Here is a 24,730-nt window from a genome sequence, read left to right as displayed (position 1 = left end):
AGTTTATCGTTCACTCTACCTGTCCGTATCTTTCTACCTTCAAAATATAGTTCCTCAAAATCTATACACAACTCCATGCATTGTTTTGTACTTTACAGTACACTTCTAAATTTCATCTAGAACCCATTTACCCTTTCATTTCAATATTTATTTTGCAATTCAATCATTTCTGTTAAACCAAACCACAACATATTTCATTTATACAGTTGTTTCATCATTATGCTCAAATCAGCATAAATCAGCATTCATTTATTCTTGACTATTTTACCATGGCATTTGATTTATATTATTATGTGTGGGTAATCTAAAATCATATTCACGGGCTAAGATGTGGACATTTAGTAATTCAAGACCTCCTGAAGGACCAGAAGTTTAGACTGCATTTGGTATTTTTATCCACCTATCAAATCCTCCCCAAAAATCTAAAAAGGTGTTGATGGTATTGTTGCAGGATATAAATTATTCCAAGCAAAGCTGTCTTTTGCAATTGACTGCTGGGAATTTTTGTGAATGCTGACGGTGTTCAAGTGATGCTCCAGATGTTTTGGGATTGCATACCTATTACGATTATCTTTGCTTTCTTTTGCAACAGTCATTCTATTTGCAGGTCTTTGTATTTTGTGATTTTCTTCTATTCTCTTCTATGCTGCTATTTCTAGATACTGACATATCGACTATCCAGACTATTTTGATTATTATATTACATTTATATGCTGCCCAATTTCCAGTGACTCTTGACACACGTTACTTTGATTTAACAAAGTAGACAGAAACACTCATACACAGACATTTTTTTCAACATTCTGTATAATATACCACATACTATCTTTAACCGGCAAGCATTTTGCATCTTAATATGTCCCAATTTTTCTTTGTTTTATAAGTAAGGTTCACTGTTTACAAAATTAACTGGCTTGCCCTACAGTTTTTAAAAATTATGTATAACTTGTAATATTCACCCCATTTTCTTTACCAAATATAAGTATCTTGTTCTTTGATGCGTCAATGTTCAGATTATTCAGTCTAATAATCACTGGAATTTATCTGAGTTTTCAACAGGGCATTGCCTGCATATGAAAATATATGTAGCAATGTTCCCAACCAACACACTGTACATTCTGCTATTTTAATGCAAAGAATTCACTAAATACTCCATTTATTTTCATCATCTATCTTATTACATTCGCGACCAACCTTCCAATTCATTCAAGCCTTTTCACTTTATTATACTCTTTCAAAAACAGCAAGGGAAAAACAAAATAACTTTGCATGAATAATGATTGATCATATAAAATTGTTTTATTGCACAATCCACTTAAAGAATGGTCAGTTTGAGTGTTTAAAGCAATTTGAAGAAAAAGGCACATTTTGCAAAGATATGAAGAGATCAGAGTTCAAAATTTCAACCCAAAAGATGAGTTCTAGTCACATAAACAAATTTCATGACTTAAGTTTATCCCATTTTCAAGGTACTGTATTTAGAAGGAAAGCACACAATTGTATCTATGCCACCATGAGCACTATATACACAAACACAAATTGTAAAGTTGGTGTGTGCATACATAACACAATATACTAAACGTGAGGTGTACGTGTACAGTATATACGTATTATATGCATGTATGATAAAGGCTGACACAATGTTCTATGGGTCATAAATGAAAATATTCTGATACTAGGGTTACTGTAGTGACTTTACAGCAAACAGCCAATTAAATCCATAACCTTAATTGGCTGTATCCATATTTTTTTAACAGATGTATGGCTCTTGTAAACGTGCTGTGATAAATCAGTTCGCTGGATCCGACAAATTTTCCAGCTTTTGTGATCCTGAGAGCCGCGGTTACCTGCATCCTTCGCGGTACCGCGGCAGTCAGGGATTCCCCCGACGTAAATTGTGTTGTCCTGGAAATTTTGCATCATTTTCTCCGCTCCGCCTCAATTTTGGTTCCACCTTCTTCGGACACATCTTCCGGTGTGAAGGAACGGAATTCGTCGCCGCTGGAGGAACAGTTTCCCCATCTTCCCCACCTTCCCAATGACTTTGTCCCTGACGGAGGTTATTGGTACTGGCGGAGCAGTGGAGGAAGTGAGTTTGTGACAGGCGTCAGGCCAGGATTGACCAACCCTTTTCCTCCGAGACATGCTTAGAGCCGAGGGCCAACCGACCTTTTGTAAGCCTAGGTCAAATTCTAAATGACGTCGAATGCAATTTTACCAATATTCTGAGTACCCGCTGTACTCAGGGCGGGATGAACCGAAAGCAAAATGGGAGGAGGAATTCTTGAGACGGGGAAATGACGTACACTCCAGGTCCTTGCTTGCCCAATCGCAAGCGCGAGTTTCCGGGAGGCTGCCCCGCCCGTTGCGTCAGAGAGGGACAAAGTCATTGAGGAAGGTTGATTTTCGGCCTTTTAGAAGAGTCGCCCGTCGGTGAGGAGGCCGGGTGTTCCGCCATTTTAGGAGGTAAAAGTGCTGAGGGGGCTGTCAGGGGGCCTAATATTTCTTATTTTTCATCCCACTGTGGCGAGTGAGAGTTTGTCCATGGGAGAGCCAGGGTGAATGTTCTGCAGGAGAAGATTTGATACTAAATACTGTATTTTTTTTTTTCATTTGAAGTTTCCTGCCGTCATGTTTTCGACTATCGCGCCGCTTGTGCGGCTTAATCCATTCCATGCTCCTCAACTCGAGTTGCACCAGAACAGCTGCGGCCCGAGGAAGCGCCTTATTGAATCGGAAGAGGCCTCCTGCACTCGTCGGAGCCTGGCAGCCGCTTCCTCAGAAGGTGAGGCATGGGTGGGAAGGGCAATTCCTTCCTTGGAAGGGTCTCAGCCGTCTCTTCGTGCGCCTGATCCTTCGGGTGACACGGTGTTAGTAGGGGAATCCATGTGCAATCTCCTTGAGGACAAGTAAGGTCACCGAGCCTTTGATCAATTTGTGAAACCTAATTTAAAATCCAATTGCTTTGCCTTTCTGACGCTGAAGGCCTGGGTGGGTCATTTAGGGTCCCGACCCTACTTTAGAACCATTAATCTGTGACCTTGATAGTGACCTGTTTTAATTCAGGAAATTATGAGGTTTAATAATTTCAAAGGATAATACTCCCCCCCCCAAAAAAAACCCCTAATCCCTGGGTGGAAGAAAATGATTTGCTTTTACTGTAACTAATTAGCATAGGTTTCCTAATGCAAAGAACATGATTTTGGAGGTCACAATGAAATTGATAATGGTAATGATAAAAGATATTGAGTTGTGAGGAGGAGTTGAAAAAAGTGCTACATTTGTTCATAATACATGTTTTACCCTAGTCAATATGTATTACATTATTAATGCACTAAATTCGTATTTTAAAATGTTTATTTTCATAAATGCTAAGTTTCACTTACACTAAAGATTACAACCTTTATTACAGATTACGATTATTAAATTTCATAGGTCATCCATCTTACTCTTAAAGCAAACCTGTTGAATCTTTCAGCCCCCCTCATGTAACTTTTAAAGACTTACAGAACTGTTGTCAGATGCATGAGGCATTCATTTCAGTGGCATTTGTACTTTTTAAAAATATACATGTTGCATAAAAAGTAATGTAAAATAATCTTATTGGTGGTTTGTCACAGTGAATGTTCATAGCAGTGCTAGTTTGGAGTCTAAATATTTTGGTTTATAGAACTTTCACAGCCCATACTACCTTGTATAGCGCCCTCTCTTCTGGTTTACATATCCATGAATTGTATGCCTCTTGATTGAGAATAAAGATTCATCCTTTGAGATTAAAAAATATTCAACCTAAAGAGAAACATGTTTTAAGACTCTCCTGTACATCTATTAGTTGAACTCAGTTATGTCCCCCCTTCCATTACTCTTTTCTCTGCAGCCCTCCTTATAACATGTTTTAAGAAGCAGAATGAGAAAAAAAGGGAAAAACTGCATCTTATTCATTCTACTTTGTATTTTATACTATAATTTTTTTCACTGTGAAACAAATTGATTTGTATCTTGTTTTTATTCAAGAATTCACATTATATACATGGTGCCTTTTCCCATTTCTCCCCACAATGACTTTGGAGATAGATTGGTTGGGAGAGAATGAAAGGCCCAAATCATGAGTAAATGTCTGTGGCTGAGAGCGGATTTGAACTTGGATCTCTTCAGCATCAGTGCAGCATTTTTATCACTACAGCAACCTATTGCTGCTTCTGCATAACATTTCATACATACCTATTATACTATTCCCTTTCAGGATGAGGTAATATTACTTATAGAGGGATATGTGTATGGCTATTGACCAGATTAATATTAATCAGATAGTCTATGTCAGGGGTGTCAAACTCGTGGCCTGCAGGCCAGATGCATCACATGCTTCCCCCCCCCCCATTTAGCAAAGGGAAAAGTCGTGATACATCACGTAACGCCAACATGACACTATGAGTTTGACACCCCTGGGCTATGTTATACTCAGATATTCAGTGGGTCACTATTGCATGTAACTCAGAACTTTCTGAACACTACTATTGAATAAATAATCAGGCTATAGTCAAATAATTGCAGAGATAAAGAGTTGTTCACTTGATGCTCCAAGTACCTATGAATGTGTGTAGGTATACTTTAAAAAATGGGAAAAAATGCTAAGATCTTACAACAGAATTAGATCTCAAGATCTGTAAGGCTGTTTTAAATATGAAACAAATACCTCATTTTTACGTTTAATCTAATTAGATTTTAATTTAATCTAATTTTAGATTCATCTAATTGGATATTGTCCTAATCTTAGTATTTTCTGGTATGGGGAATACAACAGAAAAGTACTGCATTAAAATAAATGGATGATTATTTTTTCATGAATGATAGTTATAGCTATATTTTAAGTTGTATTCACTTATTGAAATTATTTGATCATTTTCCTTGAAAACTTTATTTCTCTTTTTAAGGAGATGAATATAGCTGTGCATATGGCTCTGGCAGATTCTTCCTTCTTTGTGGCTTTGGTGGAATTATTAGTTGTGGTACTACACATACAGCATTGGTTCCCTTAGATCTTGTTAAATGCCGAATTCAGGTTGGATTTGCATGTCAGATGAAATGAATTATATAGCATGCTAATGTGTGAGATCTTACTAATCTGATGAAAATGTATATTTCACTGAAGTTTCAGCCTTGCATGTGATTTCCTTAACAGCATGGTGTGTCTTTTCTTTACTACAGAAGAATATAGTTGTGAATATGGATCACTCAAGTTTTATGCTCTCTGTGGCTTTGGTGGAATATTAAGTTGTGGTCTGACACATACAGCAGTCGTACCTTTGGATTTAGTGAAATGTCGCATGCAGGTTTGTATATTGCCAAATTTTAGAATATTAATAAGAATAAGATACTGAATTCCATTCAATTTCCACTTCTATTTCTTTTAACTCTGATAAATGTAATTAAGGCATACTAAGATATAAAATAATATTAATCAATTACATAAATCATTTTAAACATACTGTGCATTAAAAATATTTCTCATAATATTTTGAACTGAATCAAATTTGCAATATGTCATTTTTAAAAAGACGAAATAGTAATATTTACTATTTTTTCTTGATAGGTTCATAAATAGTTGAAACCTTTATCATTTCATTATTTGGATATATGCTTTCAAGTTAAACACTGCAGCTGTAACTGAAATGCAGTTTAAAGGATAATCATCTTCCTTGTGAAAATAATATTTCTGAGCTGCCCAGAGTTGCTTGGAACTGGGGGAGCATCAAAATTTGAATAAATCTTGCCAATTTTGAGGTGGTAAGAAAGATGAATTCCATAATAATCATGCCAATGCTGAAATTAGGATAAATTTTAGTTCTTAAAATCATGAATCAATATCTATTTCTAATGATGTGGTTGTATAATATTACATTAAATCAGGGGTGTCAAATTCAATTTCATTGAGGGCCGCATCAGAGTCCATTCGACTATGACGGCCTACAACCCTCAGTGAAAACTGAGCTTGGGAGGGTCACCTGCAGCACTCGCGAGCTCCATTTTTGGCTGTGACAGCCTCCTGTAGCCCTCTGCCAGTGAAAATAGCTCAGGAGGGCCACCCGCAGCTCTTGCAAGCTCTGTTTTCAGCTGCGATGGCCTGCAATCCTCTGCCAGCGAAAATGTGTGGCCCTCCTGAGCTCCATTTTCACTGGCAGAGGCATTGCGGGCTGGTCCTTTGCTGTTTCCAGGTCTGCACCATGGGCCAGATCTGGCCCACGGGTCTTCCATTTGACATCCCTGCATTAAATGATAACTACAGCTGGTTAGAAATCTTGCAAGAATTTAATTTCAGAGAATTTAATACAACTGTTATGTTTTTCTAAAGCAGTTAAATATCTTGAGGAATCTTTTTTACTACTTTGTGATCCAAACACATATTGCAGAAACTGTAATCCTGTTTATACTGAAGTCAGAAAAGCCAGAAAGTAAAAGAAAAGTGAAATGGAACAAGTCAGTAGAGGGCGACATGAGGTAGGAAGGTAGGAACAGAGAGACTGAATATCTAAATTACTATGTTTTATTAATAAAATATTCTAGGATTATTGAACAGTTAACTTTTTATCATATTTAGGTAAACCAAGAATAACTGCTAAGAAATTTTCATTGTTTCATGGCATTTAAGAATTTATGCAGTTTTCCCAAATATCAGGAATAATATTTTTCTCTTAGTGCTTCTACTCCATATCTATTTTGCTGTTTTAACACTATTTCTATTAAAAAAATAATATATTCTTTCAGTAATAAAAGCTTACTATATGTATAATCTTTGAATGAAGATTTTCCTTAAAAGAATAAAAGATTAGACCTGTTTCTAATCAGATGCTCACCAAATAATCACTATTGCCATTCATTTCGGGGTTTTAAAATGGAATGGTAGGTTTTCTGTGCTATCTTATATTGTTCCTACCAATCCAGTCATGTCATGTGATGAATAAATTCCACAGATTGCATTTATTCAGAATGTTGTCAGTTTTTTCCCAAATACATTCCTGGTTATTTTATTATCATTCAATAGAATAATAATATGCAGCTATCACCAGTTAATAAAATATTTTCATTATGCATTAACACTCTAGATAATATAGAAATTAACTTTTTAATTCATAATAAAACATTACTTTCATGGATGTGTTAGTTCAGTAATACCAAATTACTTTAAGATGTCTTTTAATTTCATACACAGAAATTTCATACACATTTCATTAATTTAATGAAAGAAATTCACTCTCTTTACCTTAGCCTTTTGCATTCCAAATTGCAGTCTTCCACAGAACATAGGGTTATAAGTATTGTCCATCAATACTGGTAATAGTTTTGATTTAGTGAGATTTTCACATAAACTAGTTGTCTTTAGGCAGATAATGTTTTTAGTTAACATAGCTACCCTCACGACATTCATCATTCTCTACTCATACTAAGAATATTGGTCAATTTTGGCCAGTATATACAAACAAAGTCCAGTTTTACCTCAAGCAAGCTTACATTATTATATATAAAAAAGGATCTCGAATCTGGAAATTACCTTGCAAACCAACATACTGTTGCCCACTGTTTGAACAACAACATGGTATTGCAGCATGCTGATAAAACAATTAGGACACAAGTTAAAATTGCTTACTTAAATTTTATATTTCATATATTTTAGCAGCATCAAAACTTGGAAACTGTACTTTCTGCTAATACTTTTCACATAGTTTTTTTCCTTTTTATTCTCTATTTCAACAGAACCTTTACTTTCCTAATGACTCTTACATTTATCTTGCAACTAAACATTACTGCTTGATTTTCCCCTTCATTCTAGTCTGTTAGCCACTTGAATACAGATTCTAACTGCTCTTTAATGAGACTTCTATCATTTATGTGGTATGTATATGTACACATTTAAACTATATAAACTATATCTCTTAACATTGATAATTGAAAGCAGCAACTCTGTCGCTAAACAATGTGGTGGTAAAGTGTGACAAGTGACTGCACGATGTTTTGGCAGTCCCAGTTGCTGTCTTTAGGCAAATCTTGCATAGTTGCAGCATCCCGCAGTCATATGACAACCATTTGCAACCTCCTGCTAGCCTCTCCATTGACTTTGCTTTTCGAAAGCCAGTAGTAAAGGTCACAGATGGGAATCATGTGATTCAGGGACACTGTAACGACCACAACTGGACCTGTTGTAAATACCCCTCATTCAGTATTGTCATAACTTCAGTTGGTAAACAAATGGTCATTCAACAAGCAATTATTTATAATGCTTATTTTAACTTTTAAAAACTTGTTTAGGTGGATCCTCAAAAATATAAGAGTATCTTCAAAGGATTTTCAGTCACTCTAAAAGAAGATGGTGTTCGTGGCTTGGGAAAGGGATGGGCTCCAACTTTTATTGGCTATTCCATGCAAGGACTTTGCAAATTTGGTTTTTATGAAGTTTTCAAAATCCTGTATGGCAACATGTTGGGAGAGGTAAGCTCTTTCACTTCTTAGCTTAGCTTCATTTTCTTCTTATTTGTTCAGTAGAAGTTTTATGACTTTCTGATTTGCTATAATGTTTTAGGAAAACTCATATTTGTGGCGTACATCATTGTATTTAGCTGCGTCTGCCAGTGCAGAGTTCTTTGCTGATATTGCTCTGGCTCCAATGGAAGCTGCTAAGGTTCGCATTCAGACACAGCCTGGATATGCTAATACATTGAGGCAAGCAGTCCCCAAAATGCATGCAGAAGAAGGTATTTGGGCGTAAGTATTTGAAATTTCCTGCACAGACTCATTTTATATCTTATTAACTCTCTTACAGAGGCAAATTAAGACATGTTCAGATTGAACTGCAAGATTTCTTAAAAAAACAGCATGAGCCAACATGCTTCCTTAGATCCATCTTTGTTTGATATCTCTTTGCTGAGTTCTGCTTATAGATTTTGTCATGAGTAGCTCCAGCTAAGAGGGATCAGCAACTTTACCGTTGCACAGTCAAAGATGCTTGAGTCATTGGCATGTAAGAATAATATACCTTCATTCTAGTCACTTATATTCTGATAGAAATGGCTGTACTGTATGTCATTTTCTCCTATCAGAATTTGGCTGGAGTGTGGACATTTATAAAAGGCAGCTAAATGGTTTTTGCAATTAAAGCCAGGAAAGACATCTATATCCATTTTTTTCTACCTTTCTAAAAATTAACATTACCTAATTTTATGAAACTCCTGAATGGTATTTGACCTGCAACAGACTACTAAAACTAGAATTTTACCACCTTTGGCATGGTTTTGCTCACTGTACCTAAAGGTTTTGAGTTGATTGCTGGTTGCTGTATATTCCTTTTTAATTCTGAATGCAAATGTATCCATATCTAAATTTACACCTCTTCTCTTAGGAGTTTAATTTTAGGGTAATAGAAGTGAACCATGGTTTTTTTTTTTTTTTTGCCATTCCCTTTAATAAAAGCTCAAGAAAATTTCCTAATTTCTGATTATTCTGCAGTTTCTACAAAGGAGTTGCTCCACTGTGGATGAGGCAGATTCCATACACAATGATGAAGTTTGCCTGCTTTGAAAGAACTGTGGAAGCTCTTTACAAATATGTTGTTCCCAAACCAAGAAGTGAATGTTCAAAAGGAGAACAGCTGGTTGTTACATTTGTAGCAGGCTATATTGGTAAGGAACATTTCTCAACTTTAAAAAATGGTGGTGATAGTGGTAGTAGTTGCAATAGACCAGTTTTTTTCAATATGATACAACAAGAATGTGCTAATTTTCAGTTTGGCTAATGACTAATAATTTAGAATGAATATTTGTTGCAGTTACAGGGGAATTTAATCTTAATATTTATTTATTTGTTTGTTTGTTTGTTTGTTTGTTCCTATTTCTATACCGCCCTTCTCCAAATAGGACTCAGGGCGGTGAACAGCCAAAGTAAAAAACAGAACATACAAAATTTAAAAACAGTTTAAAATAATTAAATATTTTGGCCGTAAATTAAAACAACCCAATTTAAAATCAATTTAAAATTTAACTCAAGCCAGCCCAGCTAGTTGAAATAAATGGGTTTTCAGGGCCCGACGAAAAATCCGGAGGTCTGTTATTGTACATATCTCTGGGGGGAGGTTGTTCCAGAGGGTGGGCGCCGCCACAGAGAAGGCTCTCCCCCGGGAATCGCCAGCCGACATTGTCTGGCGGACAGCACCCTGAGGAGGCCCACTCTGTGCGAGCGTACTGGCTGGTGGGAGGCTATTGGTGGCAGAAGGCGGTCTCGTAAGTACCTCGGCCCTAAGCCATGGAGCGCTTTAAAGGTGGTCACCAACACCTTGAAGCGCACCCGGAAGACCACCGGGAGCCAGTGCAGCTCGCGCAGGAGAGGTGTCGCATGGGAGCGCCTCGTCGCCCCCATAATCCCCTGCGCGGCCGCGTTCTGGACCAGCTGGAGCCTCCGGGTGCACCCCAGGGGGAGCCCCATGTAGAGAGCGTTGCAGTAGTCCAGGCAGGAAGTGACGAGTGCCTGAGTGACTGTGCGTAGGGAGTCCTGATCTAGAAAGGGGCGTAACTGGCGTATCAGGCGGACCTGATAAAAAGCCCCCCTGGCCACGGCCGTCAAATGATCTTCTAAAGACAGCCGTGCATCCAGGAGGACGCCCAAGTTACGAGCCCTTTCCGTGGGGGCGAGTGATTCGCCCCCAATAGCCAGCAATGGCGTCAGCTGGCTATATCGGGACGCCGGAAGCCACAGCCACTCGGTCTTGGAGGGGTTGAGTCGGAGCCTGTTTCTCCCCATCCAGGCCCGCACGGCCTCCAGGCACTGGGACATCACTTCAAGGGCATCGTTGGGGTGGCCTGAGGTGGAGATGTACAGCTGGGTGTCATCAGCATACTGATGGAACTCCATCCCGAAGCCACGGATGATCTCACCCAGCGGCTTTACATAAATGTTGAACAGAAGGGGCGAGAGGACCGACCCTTGTGGCACCCCACAAGCAAGGTGCCTCGGGGTCGACCGCTGCCCCCTGTCAAAACAGATTGCGACCGGTCAGAGGGGTAGGAGGAGAACCACCGCAGAACGGTGCCCCCCACCCCCAACCCCGTCAACCGGTGCAACATGATACCATGGTCGATGGTATCAAAAGCCGCTGAGAAGTCTAACAGGACTAGGATAGAGGAGCAACCCCTATCCCGAGCCCTCCAGAGATCATCCACCAATGCGACCAATGCCATTTCCGTGCTGTGCCCAGGCCGGAAGCCGGACTGGAGCGGGTCTAGATAGACAGCTTCATCCAGGTATCGGGGAAGCTGTTGCGCTACCACACTCTCAACAACCTTCACAACAAAGCGAAGGTTGGAGACTGGACGATAGTTAGCCAAAACAGCTGGATCCAGAGAGGGCTTCTTGAGGAGGGGCCTCACAACCGCTTCTTTCAAAGCGCCCGGCAGGACCCCCTCAAAGAAGCATTAACAATCTTCTGGAGCCAGCCTCGTGTCACCTCCCGGGAAGCCAGTACCAACCAGGAGGGGCACGGGTCCAATAAACATGTGGTCGCGTTCAGCCGTCCCAGGACCCTGTCCATGTCCTCGGGAGCCACAGGATCGAACTCCCCCCAGATAACATTCTCAAGACCTGCCTCAGTCATCCCGTCCGGACATACCCAGTCAGAGGCCAGCCCTTCCCGAATCTGAGCGATTTTGTCATACAGATACTGCACAAAGTCCTCAGCTCGGCCCTGCGAGGGGTCATCCCGCACTTCCAGATGAAGGAGGGAGCGGGTCACCCTAAACAGGGCGGCCGGGCAATTATCTGATGACGCGATAAGAGCGGCAAAATAGCTAGATTTCGCCGCTTTTATCGCCACTAGGTAGGTCTTAATATGAGACCTCACCAGTGTTCGGTCGGATTCGGAGCGGCTGGTCCTCCAACTACTCTCCAGGTGTCTTTTCCGGCGCTTCATCTCCCTGAGCTCCTCGGAGAACCAAGGAGCTAGGTGAATTCGGTGCCGGGTCACAGGCCGAAAAGGCACGACACGGTCCAAGGCCCCGGCAGCCGCACTATCCCAGGCGGCCACCAGGTCTTCAGCCGAGTCATGAGCCAGAGTCTCAGGAAATGGCCCAAGCTCCATCTGGAACCTATTAGGGTCCATCAGGCGCCTGGGGCGGAACCACCTGGTCGGTCCCGCCTCCCTGCGGCGGGGTGCAGCGGTTAGAAAGTCCAGTCGAAGGAGCGAGTGGTCAGACCATGACAAGGGTTTGATGGCTATATCCCATCAAGGCCACTCAACCACTGACCAGAGACAAAAACTAAGTCCAGAGTGTGTCCCCCTGTGTGAGTGGGGTCATGAATTAACTGAGTAAGGTCCATGGCCGTCATGGAAGCCATGAACTCTCGAGCCACCTCAGACGTTTCACCGATAAGATGGCAGGTTGAAATCCCCCATGATAACAAGTCTGGGGGTGTCCACCGCCACCTTGGCTATAACGTTGAGCAGCTCGGGCAGGGCCGTTGCCACGTGGCAGGGAGCCAGGTACGTGACCAACATGCCCATCTGTACTCCACGACCCCACTTCACAAAGAGGGACTCACATCCGGCTATCTGTGGAACAGTGGTCTCCCTTGGATCCAGACCTTCCTTTATAATAATCGCCACCCCCCCGCCCCTGCCCTGAGCCCTCGGCTGATGAAATGCACGGAAGCCTGGTGGGCATATATCCACGAGGGGAACTCGCCCCTCCTGGCCCAACCAGGTCTCCGTAATGCCCGCCAGGTCCGCCTTCCCCTCCTGAATAAGATCGTGAATGAGGGGGGCTTTATTAACAAAGGACCTGGCATTGCATAACATCAGCCGGAGGCTCTGGCCCTGAGAATCTGGACAGCCTGAGGAACGAGGAAAGCATTGGGGACCGGAGTGTGCAATCGCTCTAAGATAGCGAGTGCGCATTCCCCGAACATGATATGGTCCCCAGCTTCCGCCATATCTGCCCCTCCCACTCATATAAATATAAAACTTCTATTGCACCAAATATAAAACTTCTATTGCACCACTTACACATATCTATTGAATATGGGGACTTTATGACAGGCTGCGGCAATATTGTGATTAAGACATTGCAACAAGCTGCGGTCATGTGATCATTCCTTTCTGGGTTTCCACAAGCAAAGTCAAAGGGGAAGCTGGCAGGGAAGGTTACAAGTTGTTTCTAGAAGCCATTCTCACCCATTTTTTCTCCCAAGGAGCCCTACAATGGAATACAAGAGAAAGATCCCAGAAATTTTGTACTCAATAGGGTAAACCTGTCTGCAACCCCCAACCGACACTCCTTAGCATCTGGTTACATCCACATAGCATCTTTTCATCTGCTCATGCCAGACCCCCATTGTTCCCCAGTTCCCACCCATGTTGGCCCACCTATTCTCCAGTACTACCTGTGGCCCTTGCCAGCCTGGCCAAACATCAGAAACATTCCTGCCTCTTGGGTAATGACCCGTACAGTTGTGTGGTGGCAACAGCATCCAGGACTGTTGGGATTGCCATTATTAAGCAATGCAGCCATATGACATTGCACTTTATGACATTATATAGCAACGACAATTCTGATCCAAATTTCTGTCATAATCTGAGGGCTACCTGTAATAATGTACTAACAAAAAATTGAAAATTAATCCTTTTCAGCTGGTGTCTTCTGTGCCATTGTCTCACATCCTGCTGATTCTGTGGTATCTGTGTTGAACAAAGAAAAAGGCAGTTCAGCTCTGGCCGTACTGAAGAGGCTGGGATTCACAGGTAAGTATCAAAATAAAAGTTTGTTTAAAAAAGAAAATCAATGAATGTTTTTGGTTACTAACACTGGTGTCTTTCTCATCAGGAGTATGGAAGGGTCTGTTTGCCCGTATCATTATGATTGGTACCCTGACAGCACTACAGTGGTTTATCTATGACTCTGTGAAAGTTTATTTCAAGCTTCCTCGTCCACCTCCACCTGAGATGCCAGATTCCTTGAAGAAAAAGCTTGGTCTTACTGAGTAGATGAATGATGGATTGAATGGCTGATGATGAAACATTGTGAAACTCTATTCTCATGGCAGTATAGGACAATGAAACATGCTTGGCTCAGGCTGTCATTGGTGGTCAAAATAAAGAATAACTAGAAAGACTTTGTTTCATAATTTTAAATCTGACAGGAGGAAATACTGTCATCCTAATAAAGAGAAACAACATATTTATGAAAACGGTCTTTTATTTACTAAGTTCAACCTTTAACCTTTCTAAATCTGAAAGGAAAGGAAAAGTGCACATATTTTAATTTTACATTTATATGTAATAATTTGTTCTAATATGAATTAAATGGTTTCGAAACAGTGATCTAAATGAGTAATCATAATCATGTATACTATCAATGGTGCAATACAACAAAATATTTTAATTAGAGAAACTGCTAAGGAAAAAACTACATTAGGCAGGAAAATATCCTATACCATTAAGGCTGTCACAAGCAAATTAATAGAGTAAGAATAAATTGCAAATGTATGCTATAAATATACCTGCTTCCAGGTTAGACCTACCTCAAATATTCAATTTGAATCCTATGTATGAATCTATACAGTATCATCTACTATCAAAATATTTGAAATTAGAATATTTAAAATTGATTCTGAAGTTCAGAATTAAAGAGAAAAGTTACTAAGTTTTCAAAAGTAAATAGATAAATTTTGGAAACCATAAATATAAGATTACATTTCTTAAGTCAGTAGTCCCCAACATTTCAGCTTGCTGGCCAGGGGAGAAAGGTATGTTCTATATGAGTTGCAGGCATGTTCACCACTTGCACAAATGGAGCTTTGCACGCAAGCGCGAGCACCCCTTACTCAGGCAAGTGAAGCTGCGCTTGCATGGCCCGGTTCCAAATGAGCCGAGGCTCAGTAGTAGTCTACATTTTTGTTGAGGTTGGTTTGAAAGCATCTTACCATATCAAAAATTATGCCCATCTCATGTTAATGAATTACAACAGGCACAGGAAAATATTTTAATACGAAAATGCTTAAAGATTTTGTCTTAACCACTAAAACCTGAGTCTTGATTTTCACCAATGTTAAAGGCAACATTGCATTTTCTCTAATTTAAAACTTGTAATTTCACTTAAATGTCTAATTCAGACATCGAGACAAAATTGCCTGTTTGAAAATTAAATTTACTATGCAGATTATTTTTTAAAATTTTATAATTTAACATACAACTTTATTAGAACAAAGTACTCTGATTTGTTAGAATTAAAATATTCTTAGATCTGTTCCTATTTGAAATAGTTGTCACTCAGTTTGAGTTTGAATTGAAGTTAAATTAGATAGTTTTTTATTCAGGAGAGCAAGTTCCTTCTGGCTTTCCAATAGATCCCCAAGTAGTCTTCCAATTCGCAATGTTAATTCATCTAATACAAGTAGCAAATGTGCCAAATCATTCTTTAAATTGTGGACTTTAGGTTTTAATTCATTTGCAAAGGCTACTGTTGTCCGAACTTTAGCTCGATCACTTTCCAATTCTAAAAGTTTATTGAATTGCTTGGTAAAGTCAGCTTTCAACTCAAGTGATTCTGCCTTAATGTGCTTTACTTCTCTGGTATTTTCAGATGCAATATTTTGTAGCTTTGTAGTCCTGTCAATGCTACTAGTGAGCAGATCCCCTATATTCTGTATTATGGCCTTTTCAACTTTATTTACTTTGTCTTCTAGAATTTCTAGATTCTCTATTAATAAGGATATATCTGTTTGAAGACCTGAAATGCGTCTAATGTCAGTCTTCACATCTGCAATTTTTACAGAGATGCCCTTAGTTTTTTCCTCATGTTTAGCAACTGCATCAGAGAGAGATGTTAAATTTTGCTGGAGCTCTTCTTCTTCTTGAATTAACCGACTGGATCTTATCTGCATCATGCTAATTTCCTTTTGCAGATGCTTCATCTGAGGAATTACATTAAGATCTTCCAGTTGTTTTGTCAAAGTTGGTACCATCTGACACTAAAAAGTAAAAAGTCTGATAATATTATATTGAAATTTAAAATGTTCATATTTCCTGCAATGAAAAATAATTTAAAATTCTCCAGTTTTATCAGAAAGCTGTCGGAAAAGGAGAATATTCTTAGATGTTTTCCTTAGCTTATTAAATAAAGAATAAGGTTTGTGAGCCTTTTATGCTAACATTATAGAACTTGGATATCGTGGTTTCTGTAAAAATTATGAGAAGCCCCCGCTGACTGTTGTTAAACATTCTTCATGTGATTTCCAGCAAGTATCACTGCACCATAGACCAGCATAAAAGCAATTTGGCATCTTTTTTCAATTTTACTGGATTGAGAGTGAGATAAGCGTTTAATTTTTAAAAAGCATAAAATTAAAACACACACATAAAAAACTTAATAATATACTTAGCATTTCTTCCAGCTATTTTTTCCCATGGTTAACCCTGTGATGTATTTTGGGATAAGAGAAAATGCTTGGACCGAGGTCAGGCTGTGAACTACCATGCTACCTGAACCTTGGTTTTCCTAGTCTTAATCATAATTCCTTATCTATTACACTAGACTGGTTACTTACCCAGCTGCCTCATCTGTATCATAGAATCAAGCTTGACTTGTACATTTTCATGTACAGGTAGTCCTTGCTGAAAGTCCATCCATTCAGCAACCATTTGGAATTACAATGGCATTGAACAAAATGACTTACACAACATTATTGAAGTTCTGATTATTGCATTGCACCTAGTCACATGAACAAAATTCAGACCTGCTGGCATTTATAACTGCATTTTGAGCACATATTGCCAGCTGCCACCACCACCCATTTCTGCCCGTCCATGCACCCACTACACAGTACAATATTACTGTACTAGATGGGGTCTTTTTTTTATGCCGCCCTCTTTCATACCAGTGCTGTTGGGGTTTCTCTTACACCTTGCCCAGCGTCTCTGCACCTTCTCTGGGTGTCAATTCACATAACCAGGCCTTATTTTGCAAAAAAACAAGATCTAGGTAGAAGGATCCTCCTTTCACGTCTCTGCCTTTTTAGAGAGAGACTTAATGAAAGGAGCCTTCTAGATGGGTACTTTTCTGAAAAAGACACTGGTTGGTGCACAAATGGAGGTACTGAGTAAGGCATGAATGGCAGCCCAGGTAGGGAACAAGAGAAACCCTGGTGCAAAAAGTGTGAAAAAAGGCCCAGCTGGTACAGTGATGGCACACAGATTGGCAGGCTGCAGTGGGTGGCAGGAGCAACTGGTTAAGTAGGCTGTTAACCAAAAGGGGAAAAGATTAGGGGAGATAAGCAGGTGGGGGAAATTCAAGACGAGGCAGTTTCTTATATTATCTAGGCTCGAGACTGAGAGGGACCAAGCTTGGAATGGTTTGGCTAATGACTGATGGGATTCAGTTAACAAGTAACGGGCCTACTAGGATTGCTGTTGCTAAGCAGTATGGTCAAGTGATGTCACACTTTACCACTGCAGCATTTCAAAACAGAAATTCTGGTTCCAATTGCCATTGTAACTTGAGGACTACCTACACTTTTCTTTGGCAACATACAAGAGGTTTGTAATCTGCTTTGTAGAATTTTCCCCCCTTTTCCTAGTCTTTTCACTTCCATCAAAATAAGTCTCATTCTCAACTTTTTCAACATGTCAGAGTTGTCAACTGATACTATAATAAGTTATTAAATTCAAGCATGTTAGAGAATGATAAAATTTCAAATACTTTATTGAGCCTATCAAGTTTACCATCAGTATCATTTTGCATTCTTTCACCAAATTAGACTTGTAATTCTTAAGAAAATGGGAATCATCCCGGTCCTCATGCGTAATTTGTACATAGCACAAAAAGCCACCATCTGGATGGGCTTAAGAAACACCAAGCTGCACACAACTGATGACACTATTCTGATAGCTGAAAATATGGATGATCTGCAAGTAATCTGATTCTTTCTAATAAAAGGAACAGTGAAAAAATTACTGTAATTTATAAAGAAATCAAAATAAATATTTAGAATGTGACTGTGAAAACATTGAGGTAATAGATAATTTCTGCCTTTTATATCACTAATAAATAAACCAGAATTTATATATATACACACGCACACTGTGCAGTACTTGATAAGGCAGCAGTGAAGGCCTAGGAAAGATACTCAAAATGCCAGGATGTATCATGCAGGCAATTTTTTCCCCTGGTCTAGGGAAACGAAAGTTGGATCTGAAGTAGTGTAGAATCAGTACGGATGCTTTTGAATTTTGATGTGAGATTAGACTCCTGAGAATACCATGGATAGTGAGGAAAACAAATGGATCATACACAAAATCTCTATGAGAGCTCTCACGAGGCACAAATAACCATACTAAAATTATCAGCTATTAGATATTTTATGCAAAGATCTATATCTCTTAAGAAATCTATAATGTTGAGACAGGTGGAAGGTCAACCTGCAGCAAGAGCTTGATTACAATGGCAACTGTAAGTCCTGAAGAATCAAGTTCATGACAAATCATTCTGAAGATCTTTGTGATCGAAACTGAAACTGTGATTCAATAACATATAACCAAAAAGATGAGCTTAATATTCACCAAATTATTTGCAACATGTCTATAAAAATATATGAGATGTTTCCAGTATGAATTTTAACAATTTTAACAAATCTTCTAGTATTTATTTTCTTTGTATACATGTGTCTCCAAAAAAAAAAAAGATAGCCAAAGAAACATTAAGATTATACAGCTGCCAATATCAATACTGTTCACACTATGGTGGGCTTGTTCTGCTACTTTTGCAAAATCTTTAAGCTTTGCTTGTAACATTAATGGTTGATTCTGTGATATTAAGATGCTACTTCATTTTTTATTCAGCTATCTTCAGATTGCATGTCTTCAAGAGTATTCTGTATGTTCATTATTTCAGTAGTAGCTTTCATTATTTCATTTTCTACACTGATTACCTTTGTGATCATGTCTTCTTTTTTAATCTCTGCAGCAACAAGCTCACTTGATAGTCTAAGAATGGAATAAATAGCATTTTCGATTACTGGTAAATAGGTCTTGCATTCCTGCAGTTTGTGTTCAGAAAATACAAGTTTCTGGTACAGATCATTACTTCTGACCAAAAGACTGTTGTGCTCTTCTTTTAATAATTCAGCTGTGTTTTTATCCAACTGCAGCTGCTGTTCAATCCTTAGCAGTTCAGTTTCCTCTTGCCCATTTAATGTTTTAAGATTCATTATTGTACTGTCTTCTAGATCTTTCAGTCTTTCAGAAAGTTTTTTCAGTCCCTGATCCATTGTATTGATCTGGGAAATTATTTCACTATGTAAAATCTTGGTATCCAATCTTAAATTGCTGGTATTTGTATCCATCTCAGACGTGCTCGTCTTCCAGGAGTCTACCACTTTTTGAAAGGTTTTGCTAAGAGTCTGAAACTTTTTAGAACATGCCCGTTGACTATTTTGAATATCCTCTATGAAGTTATGAAGGCTAGACACTTCTTGCTCAAAATCGGTTATCATGGAAACATATGAAGCAGCCTCCTGCAGGACGCTCGAAGATGCAAACTGCATTTTTAACACAAAACAATGTCCATCTTCACTTACTGTTTGCAAGGTATATACAGTGTATTTAAATTTTATCTGACTATGAACCTTTGAATGGCATGCCAAAAGCAAACTGCAAAAGGACAGAGGAGAATTGAAATAATTTAAAACATTAAAACAAAATAAATACGAAGCAAAAATCATTACTATTTTAAAAGAAACAATGAAAGAAACAACAAGCTAGTGCTAAGTACAGAAAGGCAGATAGAGTAATAGAACTAATAGGGCTACAAAGAAGAGAGTTTATATTAACAGTGTGAAGGAAGAAAAATAAAAGATATTGTTTTTATTTTATAATATTTGATTATGGCAATTACTCCCTGAAACAAACATTATTTCAAAAGACAAAACTGATGAGCAGAACACAGCTGCGTTTGGAAGCATTCATGGTCCTAATCAGTTGACTATGAATTTCCAAAAATTATTCTTAAAACCATACTGAAAATTTCAGATGCTAGATCATTCTAAACATGCCATTAAATCAGATTTAAATTATTATGTAGTAAACTGTTCACAGTGCTCTTGGTGGGAAAAATTGGAAGAGTGAGTGCTATGTACAGTGACTTTAATGAAAGGCAATTTATAGATTTAACAAATAATATATTACTGATTCAAATTGACGCTAGCTAAATTCAGTGGAAGTTATTTCTAAATTAGAATAGGATTGCAGGTAAATCAATTTTTATGTACACTTACTTTTAAAAGATCCACTAAATCCAATGGCATTTACTTCCAAGTAAGTATATATAGTATTACAGTCTTTGGTATATTTCACTATTTAGATTTCAATCAAATGATTGATTTGAATATTAAACTTAATTTTCAACCTAGATGTGAATAGTTAATGGTTCAACAGATTTTCCTTAAGACTGTAAATGTCTGATGCAAAGTATATTGCATATTTCAGATAGTAAAATACCAAGTTTTATAGTAATATCTACAATATATGAATTATTACCTTTTCAGAGATTGTGCTAATTTTATTTTCCATATCTTGAAACTTTACAGCTTCCTCCTTTAATATGCGATATTTCTTTTCTACAGCAGCCAACTGAACAGACTGTTGAAAAAGAAACCTGAGAAATGTAGAAAAATAAAATGTTTAGCAACAAAACATTTAAAAGTTAACTGTTGCTTCCCCAATTTTAGGATAAATTGCAGTAACAATTTAACACATCTGCACAAAAGCCTATATAAGGAATTGTTTATAACCTAATATCCAACAAAAATATATAATTAAATGGAATTATGATGGTTTTACACAAATCAGAAATGTTTTTGCTGATTATAAACAATAATTTGCTAATTGCTACAGATGGGTGCATTAATCTACAAAAGCAGGTTTTCAGAGGTGCCTAGAGAAAGAAAATTGTAGGAAAATACTGATCAAATGTCAGCAAACAAGCTAATCCAGTCATTATTAAGTACAAATATTTTTATTAACACCTGCTTCTGCTGTTCAATTAACATTTAAATCTTATTTTCAAGAATAGTGATCAGCTATGAAATTTGACATAAATAACCAGATAAACTGACCTCTGTGTCAGTTTATCTGGTTATTTAACTCTTTAGACAGCCTACCTCTATACATATAACACTAGATTTTTACTTCCAAGCAATTAAAAAAGACTATTTCATCTTGATTTCATAATTGAATTATAAATGTAACTTTTAACATAAGTACAAATTGAAGATTAACATCATGTTATGAAAAGGTTATTTAAATCTAATTTTTGTTGTTGTTGTTGATGATGATAGAAAAGTATGAAATAGAGTTGACATTCCTGGGTGTATTTGTAACATGAAAAAATATTCGGCATTACTAGAAAATTGATCAAAAATGTAGGACTGCAGTTCAGTATCTCTAAACGTAAGATCATGTGGTGGGGAAAAAGAATCTTCCGCAGAGTACAGTATTTGGGGCACAATGTTAAGCAGAACAACAGAAGAAAAAGATTTAGGTGTGCTCATAACAGATGACTGCAAAATGAGCAGTGTGGCCAGGCAGCTGTGAAGACAAACAAAATTGTGGGATACATCACTAGAGTCATCACTAGCAGGAAAAAAGAGGTCTTTTCCCCACTATACAGGCCTTTAGTCAGTCCCCATTTGGAATATTGTTTCCAGTTCTGAAGACCTCACCTAAAAAAAGATATGGATTGAGTGAGTCCAGAGATTGGCAACAAAAATGGTGCAAGGTCTGAGGGACAAAACATATCAGGAGAGATTGGACAAACTGAGTATATACAGCCTGGAGGACAGAAGGAAGGTGGGGGGGGCATGATTGAAACTTTTAAATATATTAAAACACAGGAGCATAACCACAATTTGACAGGAGGGAAATTCAAAAGTAATGTTAGAAAGTTACTGCACAGAAAGAGGAGTGGAAGCTTGGAACCAACTTCCAACAGAGGTAGTGGTTCCAATCATCAGTAACTGAGTTTAAACACTCTTGAGATAACACCTCCATCATACGACAAAAAATTAAAAATAAAAATAAGAAAGAGAACACAAAATCTCAAAGGGCAGACTCAGTGGACCTCTAGGCATTTTTCTGCCATCAGTTTTCTGTTTCAAAAAGCTGACCACCCAGCCAAAATCAAGAAGTAATACTTTTGTTGTCTTTTCCCATTGGCTCATTACGAGCCGTCAAGAGGAGTTGATTCTTAGCGATCATGCGAACAGTATTTCACCAGAACTGTACAGTATCAGATTTTCTGTAATTTTGCTTACCATGCTAGCCCTAGACTGGCAACAAGAGATAACAAACTCGAAGCTGTTTGCAGATCCATCCTCACGGATTTGGTACTCTTGACAACGTCTTTCTTTTGTTCATCTTCGTTTGGCTTGGAAATGTTTCCTTTCCTCCGCTTGACTTCGGACATGTCTTGATGCAGGATTCATGCACTGAATTGAAGAAGTGTGTTAATCTCCTAATAGTTTTTCCTCCAAAGGAAGCTCCCTACATTCCCCACACCCTGAACTTTTATCTAGAAATAAATCCCGTTTAGTTAAACACACACTTTAGTACCTCCGCAATAGAAAGTGGAAACACTTTAAATGGTAACCCTCCCAATCGTACTCCAGCCCAGCGCCCAACTCGACGTTTATGGGAAATTCCTTCGCCACCGCCGCTCCGAGATGGACCGCCACGTCCAAGCGCATGCTCGGCGATGCGCGCCCCCTCCCCTTCCGCCATCGCTTCTTTTCGCGGGGCCCTTGCTAGTCAATGTAGGCGGATTGCGGGGGGGGGGAGGGAGGGGTGACTGACGAGATGAACGCGGCGCGAGCGGCCGGGAGGCGCGCGCTCGCAGGCTGCCACAGCGCTCTCTTTGCCTTTCCAGGCGCGAGCCGAGCCAAGACGGTGAGCGAGTGGCTCGGGCACGAGACGTCGGCTTTGTTCGCTCGAGCCTCGTGGCTGCCGGGCGGCGAGCCGCTCCGCTTCTTCCCAGCTCCCTTTCCCCGAGGAAATTTAGCCGAGGCTCGCCTCTGCTTTGCCCCGCCCCTCTCGCCCTTTGCCTCCTCGGTTCGCCTCGCGAAGGAGGAAGTGGCTGCTAGTTGCCGAGTGCCCGTCCCGGGGGCAACTGAGATGGGATGAATTCAAGGCTGAGAGGCGCCAACCAAGGGCTTCATCTGGGTCGCCCCCTTCCCTTCACACGAACACTGCTCACGCTTCAGGTAACCGTGCAGCGAGCCTGAGGGCGGGGAGTCGGTAGACGAGAGGCAACGAGAGAGAGGGAAAATAAAAATGAAAGCGCGTTAAGGGTGGGTTGGAGAGGTCAGGGGCCATCGAGGTAAAAAAATAGTACGGGCTAACTATAGGAGCGGAGCGGGCAGTAGAGAATTTAGCAGCAGGATGTCACCTTTCCTTAAATAGGTTGATCGGGAAAGTCGCCCTTTGTATTTTCGGTTTTAGTTTGGATAGAGCTATTCTGCGTAAAGAAACGGGTTCTGTGTTGAAAAAATCTACTCCCGTATTTTTGGAAGGCAAGTGGTGTCTTGGATATTGAACATTTTAAGTAGCATGAAGTAGTGTAAAGTGCATGTTTGAAGTAGAAGCAAGAATTTTCCTCCGTCGAATATTTAACTTCCTGAAATTAGTCGCGTACAGCAGTAAACACATCTGTACAAGACAGTCCTAATGAACTTCACGTAGATAATCTCCAAGTTAGTGTTTTGTTGCATCAAATTTGTTGATATGTCTCTGATAGGGGCAAATTAAACCTACACAATCATAAAAACTTACAACTCTATCCTCTAGATGTCACTTTCTCTCTTTTTATTGACCTAGAACAGGTTTAAGTTAGGGTATTGTTGAAGAAATAAATTTTTATGTTGCATACATTTTTCAGCTAAATAGTCATAGTGCAAGCAATGTAACAGTATATGTTTTATGTGCAATTTTGTGTAATCGGAGTATATCTAATTTACTTAAACTATCTTTGTAGTTCTGGTGTTTGATAATGTACATTAAAATATGTGCAGTTAGGTTCTAATACTTTGCGCTTAAATTTTAAAATGTTACTGCATATTGCTTTAACTTGCTGTTATATAAAATTTGTACTGAATACTGTGCAATAGCATATTTTATTAATTTATATTGTTTCCGTAAACCTGTTTCTGTGTCTTAGGCTAAGTAGTATTTTGTGTTAAACATTAACTTTCTGATTGCGTTTATTTCTGAACCTTGCTTCTTATGGTTATAAACTTTGTATTTTATTCTTATATATATGTTTTTGTATAGTTTTATTCCTTTTAACATTGTAAACCCCTTGTGATGAAATGGGTGGGAAACAAATTTAATACAAAAATAAATATTTTTATTTTTCAATTGTAAATACTGTATATGTGATATACAGAAATGCAAGGATATCACTTAAAGATATCAAACTAGACTCTTATCTTTGTTTAAAGCAAATTTATACTTGAAGTTAATTTACTTTATATAATTTGTTAAATAAATGCTAAAATACTTTGGTAAGAACTGCATCTAAATCAGAGCGGATTTGATTTAAACCGAGTTGATTTAAATCATTTTAAATCATGATTTAAATCACTAGTAGAAACACTTGATTTAAATCATAATTTTTAAAGAGCAACTGTTATTTCTGTCCCGGAGCGGCTC

At 38.8% G+C, this 24,730-nt stretch overlaps 3 protein-coding genes and 1 non-coding gene across 8 annotated transcripts in view; 3 read left to right on the top strand and 1 right to left on the bottom strand.

Annotated features, from left to right (window-relative positions):
* Positions 1–1,949: 1,949 nt before the first annotated feature.
* Positions 1,950–14,220, top strand: SLC25A3 (solute carrier family 25 member 3). 3 transcript variants are annotated; one of them, XM_087873965.1, is made up of 8 exons: positions 1,950–2,466; positions 2,620–2,785; positions 5,206–5,330; positions 8,302–8,481; positions 8,573–8,754; positions 9,496–9,668; positions 13,664–13,774; positions 13,857–14,220. In XM_087873965.1, exons 2-8 carry the CDS (start codon positions 2,632–2,634, stop codon positions 14,015–14,017), a joined length of 1,086 nt encoding a protein of 361 aa, XP_087730091.1. In that variant the 5' UTR covers positions 1,950–2,466; positions 2,620–2,631; the 3' UTR covers positions 14,018–14,220. The 3 variants fall into 3 exon arrangements, with proteins under 3 accessions (XP_087730091.1, XP_034259681.2, XP_087730092.1); XM_034403790.3 differs by lacking the exon at positions 5,206–5,330 and adding an exon at positions 4,932–5,059 and having other exon boundaries at positions 1,978–2,466; XM_087873966.1 differs by having other exon boundaries at positions 2,348–2,466; positions 4,932–5,330.
* On the top strand, positions 8,873–9,112 carry LOC117655957 (small nucleolar RNA SNORA53). Its single transcript, XR_004588833.1, has one exon. It is a non-coding gene; the product is annotated as a small nucleolar RNA SNORA53 (small nucleolar RNA).
* IKBIP (IKBKB interacting protein) lies at positions 14,211–23,078 on the bottom strand. Of its 2 annotated transcripts, none has more exons than XM_034403791.2 (4): positions 22,637–23,078; positions 22,339–22,512; positions 20,564–20,681; positions 14,211–16,002 (listed from the first exon to the last, which is right to left on the bottom strand). In XM_034403791.2, exons 2-4 carry the CDS (start codon positions 22,488–22,490, stop codon positions 15,298–15,300), a joined length of 975 nt encoding a protein of 324 aa, XP_034259682.1. In that variant the 5' UTR covers positions 22,491–22,512; positions 22,637–23,078; the 3' UTR covers positions 14,211–15,297. The 2 variants fall into 2 exon arrangements, with proteins under 2 accessions (XP_034259682.1, XP_034259683.1); XM_034403792.2 differs by having other exon boundaries at positions 14,211–19,566; positions 22,637–22,891.
* APAF1 (apoptotic peptidase activating factor 1) overlaps positions 22,865–24,730 on the top strand; it is a 48,726-nt gene continuing 46,860 nt past the window's right edge. The window contains exon 1 of one of the 2 annotated variants that reach the window (XM_034403785.3): positions 22,865–23,283. The gene's annotated coding sequence lies outside the window, so the exon portion shown is untranslated. The remainder of the gene's footprint in view (positions 23,284–24,730) is intronic. The other variant, XM_034403786.3, reaches the window with a different exon arrangement.

Source organism: Pantherophis guttatus, chromosome 7 (assembly GCF_059756535.1).
Source record: "Pantherophis guttatus breed Tessera chromosome 7, ASM5975653v1, whole genome shotgun sequence".
Classification (NCBI taxonomy): Eukaryota; Metazoa; Chordata; class Lepidosauria; order Squamata; family Colubridae; genus Pantherophis; species Pantherophis guttatus.
This window is presented reverse-complemented; position numbering and strand designations above follow the sequence as displayed.